This window comes from Hirundo rustica, chromosome 1, assembly GCF_015227805.2.
Source record: "Hirundo rustica isolate bHirRus1 chromosome 1, bHirRus1.pri.v3, whole genome shotgun sequence".
In the NCBI taxonomy this organism is placed as follows: Eukaryota; Metazoa; Chordata; class Aves; order Passeriformes; family Hirundinidae; genus Hirundo; species Hirundo rustica.
In genome coordinates, this window is record NC_053450.1 from 84157337 (window position 1) to 84169547 (window position 12211).

At 37.9% G+C, this 12211-nt stretch overlaps 1 protein-coding gene across 3 annotated transcripts in view; it reads left to right on the forward strand.

The window, feature by feature from the left end:
• The window catches only part of RELCH (RAB11 binding and LisH domain, coiled-coil and HEAT repeat containing), a 76952-nt gene extending 65650 nt beyond the window's left edge, over positions 1-11302 (forward strand). For all 3 annotated transcript variants that reach the window (XM_040067374.1, XM_040067390.1, XM_058421342.1), the window contains 3 exons: positions 375-463; positions 4805-4875; positions 9534-11302. In XM_040067374.1, coding sequence (XP_039923308.1) covers positions 375-463; positions 4805-4875; positions 9534-9654 — 281 coding nt within the window. In that variant the 3' untranslated portion in view covers positions 9655-11302. The remainder of the gene's footprint in view (positions 1-374; positions 464-4804; positions 4876-9533) is intronic.
• The last annotated feature ends 909 nt before the right edge of the window (positions 11303-12211 follow it).

Below are 12211 nucleotides of genomic sequence, written 5' to 3' on the forward strand. Positions count from 1 at the left end.
CTAAGCACTGCTGTGTTACCAACACCTTTCTAGGTACCAATGCAAGGCACAGCACTGAGGCTGCACTGAGGTGCAGAAAATGAACTCCAGTTCAGCCAGACCCCATACAGTGGGGATATAGATACTTTAAAAAACAAAGCTACCAAAACAAACTCTTGATCTTAACCAATAAATCAAGAAAAAATCTTCAAATTATGTGGATGTACGAAATACGTGATGTTAAGTATGTTTAAGATCTTTTTTCCTTTTTATTAGACATGTTCCATTTTTTTAGTTTTGCTGCTGCCCTTGTGTTCCATAGAACAACATTATTAGATGACAGAAAAAAAAGTATAATTTCAAAAGGCAACAATCCTTAACAACCTGGGCTTTAGTTATTTCAGAGGATTTAATGGTCAATCACTTTTTACCAGGACTGAAGTGTTTACGAACCGACATGGAACATCTCTCTCCAGAGCATGAGGTGAGCAGCTATATTTACTGAATATGAGATGTAGGTGGCAGAAGTTGCAATGTGATGGCATTTAAAACCAGAAGTTAAAGGGAGCTGCTCATAAGTGGTTTCAAAATGTGGCATTGAGGATTTTTTTTGATAAAGAATAGGTCACATGATTTTAAAACCACTAAAATCTTGTAAAATGTATTTCTAAGCTGTGGGCCTCTGCAGACAAATACTCAACTGTCAGAAAAGCACATAGAAACACAGATCTTCCTAGACTGAATAAAAAGGAAATGTTTTTACCATCTTGATGTTAATCAAACCAAGGATGCACTGAAATGAACAGCTACAATAAATCCATGGAAATGCAGATAAAAATTGGTGGAGTGCAGGAAGAAAGCTATTAAAGAATAGGGAAGTAGTGTCTTAAAATACTTGGGGTGCATTTCATATCTGGAGCACTGTGTCCAGTTCTGGGCTCCTCAGTACAAAAGCATGGACTTAGTGTAGAGAGTCCCGTGAAGGGCTGGAGGAGAAGATGAGGGAGCTGAGTCTGTTCAGCCTGGAAAAGAGAAGGCTTGGGTGAATTTTATCAGTACCTGAAGAGAGGCTCCACAGAGGACAGAGCCAGGCTCTTCTCACTGGTGCTCTGTGACAAGACCGGAGACTATGGGCCGAGTTGGTTTTTTTTCAGTTGTGAGAATGACTGAGCAGTGGTCCACACTGTCCAGAGATATTGTGGAGTCTAAATGTTTAGATACTCAAAAGCCATCTGGAATGTTCTTCCTCGCCATTTGGCTCCAGGTGGCCCTACTTGAGCAGGGGGTTGGACCAGATGATCCTCAGGGGTCCCTTCCAACCTCAACCACTCTCTGATCCTGTGAATTGTAAAGAGCAGATCAAAAGAAGCAGACAGGACAACATGGGAGTGAACAAGATCTTCTCTGGTAGGAGGAGCTTACAGAAAGCAGCAAAAAAAACCCCAAAAAGCTAGCAGAAGAAGCCAACTTGAGCAACTTGAAAATCTTAGCCCTATGCACTTTTTTGGTAAGTACTTGAAGAGGATGAATACTAAGAGAGATGTTAAGTCAGTAGCAGAAATAAGAGATGTTTTGTTGCATGTTGGGGAAAATCTTAACAGGATGAACATTTCAAGGGATGGAGGAAGAGATTTAATCAGAATGTACAGAAGGGTACTGTTGTATCCTTTGAAGGCGAATACTGTGCTTTTATTAGTTACTTTGTACATGAGAAAATTCATTTTATTTTCCTTGTGTTTGTAAAAGTGACTGACTGTATTATCTGGGAGTCCTACGTTCTTATATTCAGTAACTAAGTTCTTTCTTCTGTGTTTACATTTTTTCCATTTAAAAGCCTTATAGTATCACTTTTATTTTCTGTATAATATTATTGGGGGAACTTTTCAGCCTGAAAGGAAAGAATCTGAGTTTAGAAGGATGAGTCAGAAGGAACATCACTCAAAGGCAACAGAATTGTGCTTCCTTTCCACAGGCAGCACTGGAGGTGTGGCAATGATAGATATTCTGTATTCAGAGAGAGGTGGAAGATGGACTGTGAGGTCTTAAGTATATATCTGAAAGCTGCACTAGGCAAAAGTTTCATTTTCTTTCACCAGTGAGATAACTGATATGAATTCTGCTACTTTTTGTAGTTAATGTAACTTCTAAGGTTTAAAGACAGTCAGTTCAAAAAATACCCTGAATTAGAACAAGGGGTTTGATTGAGTTTGAATCTTGTAGTCAGAGGAGGAAGTGAGGACTGGAATAGGATTTAAAATAAATCAATAAGTAAAGACAGCTCTAATTCTCTATTACAACATTTTGAATTACTGTGCTTAAGTGACTTCAGGGATGATGCCAAGTGCTTTGGTTTTTTTAGCCAGAGAGCAATATAAAATTTAAAATATTTACTCCTGGTCCAGCGGGTTAGAAAATTCACTACAGGCTTTACCATTTTTATCCCTTTTATTGTAGAAATGGATACCTAGTGCTTGATCAGCTTCCCACTTCAATAGGATGTTTGTAGGCATGATGATAGGAGCTTCTGAGGCCCAGTGAGTTCTAGTGTCTGTCTTGGAAGCTTTCTATCTGAAAATCATGTTTTCTGAAATGAATGCCTTTTACTGTCTCAAACAATTAGACATCTGCTTAAACAGAATTTAGCCTTTCTTCATTATTTTGGCCACTGGTGTTATTCATGATTCAAATGGCATATCACTTGACAAATACACATTTTCTAAATCAGTGCCGTAGCTCTAATGGCTTTAACGTCAGTATGGAGTTTATGCTCGTCTTGGAAGGGTAACATTGTGGAATTGGCTTGTGTGGTCCTGTCTGGCAGCATTTACCACTCATAACTCATACTTGTTTTCCTTTCTTTCATATTAATGAAAGTGTAAGTTGGGCATTCAGGTCAGACCTCATCTTTAAGGAAACATTTCAGCTTGTACAGATACTCAGACACTTGACATTGAACTAGAGATGCCGGTAAAGTCCCTTCTTCCTCATTTTCCACTTGCCTTCTATGGATTTTCAAAGTAAGTGGATTTGAGTTGCACAATAGTCAATCAGTACTTGGTAAAAATATTTAGTCCATATACTGCAGTGTTGTTTATAAGACTTAAGCATGTTAAGTCTCTTAAGTGTCTCTAAATATAGAGTTAGTGCTCGAAAATATTTCTCTTTAAGGAGATGTGATTTCATAATCAGTCCTATGACCAAACAAAGAGAACCTAAGGGAATAGGTCTGAGCAGTATGTGCAAAGCCATAATGTAGAAATTTAGAAATTTGCAGAAGAGACAAGGATTGCTTCACTTCATCACAAATTACACAGCCTTCCCAGAAGGAGCTGTACAGTGGATGGGAAATCCATCCTGTTATTTAAATGATCCTGGATCCTTGATGAATTATCCTCCCCTTTGATCAAGACTTCATATTGTTGATATTTGGAATATCTGGATTCAGACACAAAAATGTACTCCAGTGGAAAGCTCCAGTGCGCAGGTAGAAACGCTAAGTAACAAAAATTATGGCGGCTGTGCTTAGAAGCTTCAGGGGTTTTTTGTGACAGAACAAAAAGTTTATTTTTTCACTAGAACTCTGAATGTATTTCTCTTGTACCCCTGTACTCTTGAGCGTTAAGTATTTGTAAAATGTTTTATGCAAGTGGAGGGACAGGAAATTTAGCAGGAAGAGTTGTAGTCCTGTTTGAATGCTGCTCTCTGAAACACTCAAGGGTGTGTAACACCTGCTACCTAAAATATTTCAAATGCTGAAGTAATACTTCTGAAGAAATGGAGCAATGGCACAGATCTGCAGACCAGGCCATATCTTATCAGTGTAATTAATGGTTGTGCTGCAGACTTGACAGAAGCCAGCGTTTTAATTTATACAAATACATTTTGAAATAGTTACCAGTTGGTAGTAACCATTAGTAACTGATTTGTATTTTAGATGTTGAAAATAGGTTTTTTCCTTTGTTGTGTATCTTCAGGTTTGGTAAAACAGTACTGATTTTAAGCTTAGTGTCTCAAAAAAGTATTTGGCTTTCTTCTGAGTTGTGGCAGAGGAAGTTTCCATTTATGCAGTGTGTATATATGTGTGTATATGTATATATTTATAGTTTCATACTTTGCATTCTAACTTTTTTGCCTTAGTGTTTCAAAACACTTTGGTTTTAATGTGTTAAAACAGTACTGTTGTGAACAGGGCAGAGAGTAATTTCTGTCCCATGAATTAACTATGATTTTTTTTTTTTTTTAAAGCTTGCTATTGGGAATCATTCCTTTGTTTTTGGATAAGTGTAAAAATATCAGTGTGGAGGTGTTTTCAGTCTTAAATACTCTGCAGAAACATTTAACACTGTAATTGCTTAAATAAAGGAAAAAAGCCATGAGTCATAGGAACTCTGGAAGACACCAGTGGAATGATATCAAGTTGATTTTAGCACTTCCTTCTGTTAAGATCTTGTCTCAGGGTGCCATCACACTTTCTTTCCTTGCTTTTTCTTTCATGCATAATGTTCATGAATATATAGCCTGTCACAAATGTGAGTTTGTTTTAGCTCTGTTTTTAAAAGCCTGGGGGAAAAGGAGGGAGTCCTGAACTTCTGTAACTATTTGGAAAACATTTTTTTCCTTAAGTTATTTTGAACATTTTTGTTGTTTCTAACCACAAGGCATTATCAGAAGTCTGGAACTCAGAGGCACTTGAAAAAAACCCAGGGAAACGTTTTAAACAGTTCTGCTAATGTCAGAATTATTTGTAGAATAAATTTCATAAGAAGTGTTAATGTAAAAGGAAAAATGTCAAATGTCATTTATCTCTTTTCCTTATGTGACTTAGGTTATTTTGAGCTCCATGATAAAAGAATGTGAACAGAAAGTGGAAAACAAGACCGTCCAAGAACCGCAAGGGTAAGACTTCCACTTCCCTTTTTCTATGTGCCTCCAGAGTAGTGTTCTGCAGAGCGTATTCCACGATGGTCTCTCTTGCAGCAGCCCTCTTGTGAGAGGGTAGAAATGAGCCAAGACACAGACTTCTTGTTTATCACAGCAAGAAAAGGGTCCTGGTTTATTCCTCTTTACAGCTTAGCCATCCTGACTCCAACTGTTTTACTGGCTCTGACTGCAGCAAGCGCCTGCTGTAGGTTTCCCTTGCAGCCTCTGACTGCTGGTTATTTCCTGCTAAACAATGACTGCATGTATTAGTTTGCAGACTCTGAATGCAGGTTTTTACCCAGCTAGACTGTGACTGCAGGGTCCAACAACAGGTTCTAACTGCAGACCCAGACTGACCTCACAGCAGTGATTCTCACTCCCTAGGATCCTTCTTCACGATCCTCTCCTTCGTGCTTCTCAAGGCTCCTCCTCCTTCATGATCACCCCTCAACATCTAACCCTTTTATCACACTTATCTTTATTGGATATAGCTGCTACTCATCAGGGGCGAGGCTGTATTGGGTAATAAACACAGCTGTTAATTATGTCAAGGTCACCTGTATTCTCTTATCCTACAGGTGTCCAAGGTTTGTGACCTGAAATCCTGCGCTGGTATATTCTGTATTTGAAAACAGATTTTAGAAACTTTAATACAGTGGTTGTTTCTGTCTCCAGTGTAAAACACGGGACAACAAATTTTTTTAATAGGAATTATGTTTGTTGTTCTTAATTTTTTATCCATTTAAAGCAGTATTTAAATTTCTGTCCTGAATTTGAGAAATCAGGGAATGCCTGGCCTAAGTGCTTAGAGCAATGTATGTAGCAGACACTTTGCCGCCCACGGGGGTGGCAACCTGTTGGCTGAGGGAATTGTTCTGGTCCTGGGAATGGCTGCTGTCCTGGTTTGCATGTGATCAGTGCACGTGAGAAGTTTCTCCAGTGTATCCACTGACCCTGTGTGAGGGTGCTGGTTAGGAAGTAGGCTGACTTTGGGAAAATGCCACCTGTGTTACACTTTGGTAAAACACCCTTTCCACAAACAGTAAACCCAGTTCTCCAGGGAGACAGCAGACACACAGTGTACATGCATCCATTTGCTTCACATGTGGAGATGGTATCGTATGTGAGCACTTCCTGATAACAGAAGTAACCAACAGACGCACATTGGACGTGGAAATTTGGAATACTCAGTGTCATTATTGTTGCGTTGTGTGGCAGGACTCCACAATTATCATGAGTTAGTTGTATGTGCTCTGTCGCCTGCTTATTGCCTGGAATGGCATGCCAGCGGTAAATTCTTGTGGATTATTATATAGCTTAATAAATCCTTAGCAGTGTTGCCAGAAAGTGTGTGAGAAGGTATCTGAAAAGAGAATCTGTTCTCAATTCCAATGCTTTGTTATGAGAATTGAGACAGTTACTGAAGTTTGTATGTCATGCTTCCTTATCTGTAACAAACTGATAGAATTTATTTCTTGAAAGAGCTCACCCATAGTCCTGGAAGCAACTGGTAGTTTGAGAATGACTAAAATAAGGTTTACAAGAACTGAACAGAAGACATTTGAAGTAGAAAAAGGGTCAGTCGCTCACACATTCAAGTAAAATACTTCAGGCTTTACTAGTAGTAAATACTTTGAAATCAGTCATTTCTATTAAGCCATTGCAGAAATAGATAAATGCAAACCTCATACAACATTTAGTGTATTTTATTTAAGAATCAGCTGCTGAAAACTAATATATGAAAGGGATAGGTCTGCAGTCTGTTCCTTTGTTCTTTAATTAGCCTTCCCCTTTCTTATTCAACATCAGGCTATGGTTGCAGTCTCGCACTGTACAAAATTAACAAGAAATGTTTTACCACTGAAGAAATGACCTTTTCATATACGTAAATCTCTGTTTTCTTGCTAAGCTCTTGCTAATTTCAGTTCCTAATTTCAATGACAAATATATATTTGACAAAGGATTTAAATGTGACTAGGCTATAAATTACTGAGGTTTGTTAGCAGCAGAGGAATGCACGCACAGAAATCAAAATGGGTGTTCTTACCTTTTTCCCTTGCTGTTAGAAAAAGTTAGTAAAATAATACAGGATCAAAGAAATAGTTTTTTCAGGAGATTAAATTCTGCATTTTAAATTTGGATAGCCACTTTTGTTAAGCATTTTCTTTAGCAATTATCAAGGTATTTCAATCATGGGTAACAACTTAGGTTACAAACTGATTGCTGTAATGCCCATCAGGAATGTCTGTTTTGGCCTAGAGCTTCCCCATAAAGCAGGTAGAACTCTGTGTAGCATCTGATTCATCTAGACACCAGGAAAAATTTGATGTTCACACATTTTTTTTATTTGTGGGTTGGGTTTTGTTTTGGTTTTTAAATAATGAATAAATACAAGGACTTTTCTTTAGGACTGATTGTTTCAAATGAGGTATGCTATTGCTTTGTTGGGTTCCTTGATTACTTTTTAAAGAAGTGAGACTCAGAAAAAATTATTATGAAATCAAATAATTTTTGCTATGTTTAAATATTGAGTTTGAGTAGTAATGGTGGAAGTACTTTGGAGGCGTATTTAAACTTTTAAGTATGCAGGATGCTGTGGATTATGTTTCTATTTACAGTAACATAGTATAAAAAATGAACTTCTAGACTCTGCAATTGTTCCTTTTTAATTTTTGGCATCGGATGGCTGATATCCCCCAAACTGTTCCAAGAACCAATGGAACACCTTGTTTTCCTCAGTCTTATTCAGGATCATTTTGAGAGCACAATTTGTTAAAAACTACAGGTTTGTCACCAGTTGCTAGGCTTTCATTTCTGAAGTGAGCAGTTTTATTTTCTTAATGCTGCTAATGCTTGGAATGTACAGTATTTCCCAAACAAGTTTTCATAGCTACACACAACTCTAGGATACCTCACAGTCTGAGCTAGCTTCTTGTCCTTAACTAGCTGATAGTGAGTAAATTGTTACTTACATAATTTATATGCCCTTGTTTTAGCATGAAATCAAAGGAAATTGCATAAGGCATCCATTCTTACTGTAGCAGTAATTTCCCTGCTGGGTTTTATCAGCTGGAAATATGCGATTCATTAGTTGACTGGAGATGTTTAATCAAGCCAAAGATGTCTGGCCACGTGATTGTGCCGGAAATAAATATTTTACTTTAAAGTTCATAATTAAACTATTTCTAAATCCACAGTACAGCTTTAGTGAGAAGATTCCCTTTTATTTTTAATGTACTTTAAAAAGAACCAGAAATCATTATCACTAAGAACCTCTTTTTTTGTGGTGTGAAATGGGAGAAAATACTGGGTACATTTCTTCTGCCTTTGAAGAAGTCATTCAAGTTCTGCTGAAACAATTCAGAGTTAACTTCAGTTTCATCTCCTTGATGCAAGTGTGTCTAACAGAACTGTTTATAACTTTTCAGACTGAAAAGTCAGTTCCTGGAATCTGGCCTTTGCCAGTAAGACAGATTTTGTGGTCTTAGCTATAATTTTGAAATGCTGAGTTCCACACTGAGTTCACAAGGGAGGATTTATTTGGTAATGTTTTCTAAAATTGTCCTTGTCCAATGTTGAAAAACACTTGCCATTTGACTAGAAATATAGGAAGTATAAAGCTTTGCTCTTTCTTGAGACAGGTGACTCCTACTGTGCTAAACAGTTACATGAAGTTGAGCTCACTGATATGTTGTTCATTTAAAAAAAAAAAAAAATCTGTTAATTTCACATAATAGGGATAATTTCTCAACGTATTATTCAAAGCTTAGCATCCTGTAGCTTCAGCATTGATCGGTTGCTCCTTCCAGTCCCAGTTTGTGGGACACCTATGAAGTGTCCATTGTCCTATCTAGTATGTCTCAAGCAGGAACAACCAAGTGCAGGTAACAGGAGCCACATTCACAACAACCAGAATGAGAAGCTCCTTACCCAACGAGGGGCTGACCCAGCAGGACTCAGGTCAGGGTGGGGTCGGCAAGAAATTTATAAGGGGATCAAAGGAAAGCTGACCAAGCAATATAAAATAAAGATTTATTGAGAGTTACTAGGTTGACAATCCTCACCAATTTTTAACTCTGCTCAGGTGGAAGTAGTTGGAAAACAAAGAGTTGAAAATTAAGGCGAGAAGTCATTGTTTTGTACTTACCTTGCTTTTGCTTATCTCTGATCATCTCTCATTAGCATCATGTCTGCTAATGTCATTGTTGGAGGCAAGTTACTTGGGTTAGAAAGGTCTGTGTCTGAACTAATACTGTTGAACTTACACTAAATAAACATAAGGACTGACATTTCTGGTGGGAAGACAAAAGCCAGTCTTTCACAGAGGTATTTGTCACTATTCACATAGCAATTCCCCAATAGGTAGCAAATACTAATGTGGTGCTGTCCAAAGGTACTAAAAATTACTGTGCACAAAAATATTTTACCATTTTCACAGGCACTGTGAGCACATTATAATAAATTTAACAGTGTATATATGGACTAGGTAGTGATGAGTTTTCAGTTCTTTTTCACAGATGGTCTTTTTTGTTGAAACCTCTGAAACACAAAGACAATTTAGTTGCTTAATAAATAACAACGTAATGTTCTTTTTAATTTGTGGTCTTATGCCACTAAATGTTTTCCCTTCCTAGCTCGATGTCAATTGCAGCAAGCCTGGTGAGTGAAGATACAAAGACCAAGTTTTTGAACAAAATGGGCCAGCTGACTACATCAGGTGCAATGTTGGCTAATGTGTTCCAGAGGAAGAAGTGAGATGGGAAAAGGAACTTCCAGCTAACACTAAGGTGGACCTCATAGAGACTGGTTCCTGTACTTGAAGTACTTGCCTTTTAATTTCTTCTGTCTTATGTTCTTGTAGTATAATTTTATTCTAACCTCCAAAGATATTTGCACTGCTTTTGAATATCGCTGTGTATCTGTTAATTTTGGGTTAACTGTGGTTGATATAATACTGAAATCATAGTCTGTACCAAGTCCCTGTTCTGTGTTCTTGTCTTTCCAGCATATTTTTTTTAATATAGTGGAAGGTTTTGGTTTTTTTATTTTCTGACAGGGTATCAGCAAATATCTGTATTATACATGGAGCTATTCTGACGGTACTTAAGATAATGTAAATTTGAAGTCATTGTCATGAAGTAATAAAAGTGGAGATTACTTATGTATTTAAATTATGAGAGAGTAATGCAGATTTTTTAAATTATGTTTCTAAAAAGAAGAGGAAGAGCCACCAGCATTTGTCTGTGCTTCTAGGGTTGTTTTGTAAGTATTGTGCATCTTGAATCCAGAGGAATAGCAGTATCTAATGTATGAGACTGCTTGCACTGCATCAGTCTGCAGGGAATGCTCATGTTTCAGATGCTTTATGCTGACATTGTAAATGCTGTACAAAGTCCTTCAGATAAAATTATCACACCTATGTGGTCTTTTGAGGGATTTTTTTTTCTTTTGTTGGGGTTTTTGTTGTATTTTAAAGTACTTTATAAGTCTTACATCCACAGGCACATCCATTAAGTAAAGAAAAAACTTAATAAATGAATAAATGTTAATAAATGTGTAAACAACTACACAGGATCCCTAGTACAGTTATGCAGGCAGCGGAAACCTTATGCCAGGAGAGAGACAGCTTTCATTTTGCACTCATTGTGCAATTCTGTGGACTGTGAAAACTAAAGATATTTTGTTGTTTAGACTGAATTTCAGTTCAAATTTTATTTTGGAGTGTTTGAAATTATGTTGAGTTTGATGTGCAGTTTCTTTAAGAGGTTAAGTAGACTGCCTACATACTTTTTAAAAGTGACATTACAGGGAGTATATTTAACTACCAAATATTTTTGTTAGCAAGGAGGCATTAACAACTAAATCCTTTTCTTCTTATGCAGCAATTTTCCTCCCCTCTTTATGTCAACGTAAGCTTCTGAAAGTAAACTCAAGTGCATGCATGAACTGGTATGAGGTAGCAAAATACAAAAGCTCAGGCATTCTCTGACACAGTACCGTTTGGCTGGAAGTATGGACATCTTTGAGGACGGGGAAAGCAAAAAGAGCAAAGGAATAAAGTATTCCCTCCTGAAACAGAATATGGATGGAATAACAGGTTCAGGTATGATCCTTAGATGGAGATAACTTGAGGCTTCTGACTGCTTCATGTCTCTGCCTGTTGGCTCTGCATACACTGTTTGTGTTGTGGCCGGGCCTGCTGCTCATGTGTGCACTGTCGGTCCCCTTGCACTGCACTGATGGAACATTTTCCTGGAGGTTACAGACAGCTCCATGCCTTCGTGTTGCTCGTTACCATGAAAGTATGCTTTTAGCAGACTGACTGTGAAATGGAGACATTCCTGAGGAATGGGAAGTGGTGACGTTCCTCTCTATTGTTCAGTTGTCAATAAAAAGTTTTGTACACCTGCCTTGTCTTGTTACTTCTGCTCTTCTCTGAAAAAGATAATCACATCAATGGAGCTGTTACCAGAGAGACGTTTAATGCACAGGAATTGTTTAGCCTTAACTCTTTTTACATAGGAGGTGGTAGACTGAAATTGCTCCATTTCCTATTTGTGTGATTGGCTCCTAGACCTCTTGCTTTACTGCTGTTTTCATGCAGGGTCTGCTCTCCTTCTGTGTCTCCTCTGCTGTGGTTTTGTTTTGGATTTTTCTTCTCCTTCTCTTTTCTGATTTCTCGAGCAGTTGCAGTGCCAGAGACAGCTTTGTAGTCATGAGACTGAAATAACAGGTCCGTGGTTAAGCTGCTGCTTTGTAAAGCAGCGCCGCTGCCTGTGGCAGTGGCTGCCAACCTACACTGAACTTCATCCAGTGTTTGGAAAACCTGCGAATTTGCAAGAGCCAAAAAACTGACAGCAATTTAACGGTGGAGAAAGTGGGATGAGACTTTTTAGTTTGTTAGTATAAATGTAGCATCTTTACCCCCATAGGGTAATAGGTCCAGTCTCTCCAGCCCCTTGAAAAGTGTAGCTTTTGCTACTCAGGGTTCTACTTCACACCAGGTGTAGGAATTTGAGCAAGGATTCCAGGAAAACCACACAGTAACTCCTGAGGTGAAAAAATTACTGTGTAGGTAGCAAACTTGCACTGCAGGTTCTCTTCAGAAGTTTTGCCTCCTAAATTTTAGGTTTCTGTTGGTATATGTTGGTTGCAGGAGTGTTTATTCATGTTTATTAGTTTTCAAATATGAACAAACTTTCAAGATAGCAAGAAGTTGTTCCATGTGGAGAGCTTGGTGATACTTGGCTTTTCTCTGATTATTCTTCCTAACTATGCCACTGTAGCATTCAGGACTGGAAAATAAGAGAGA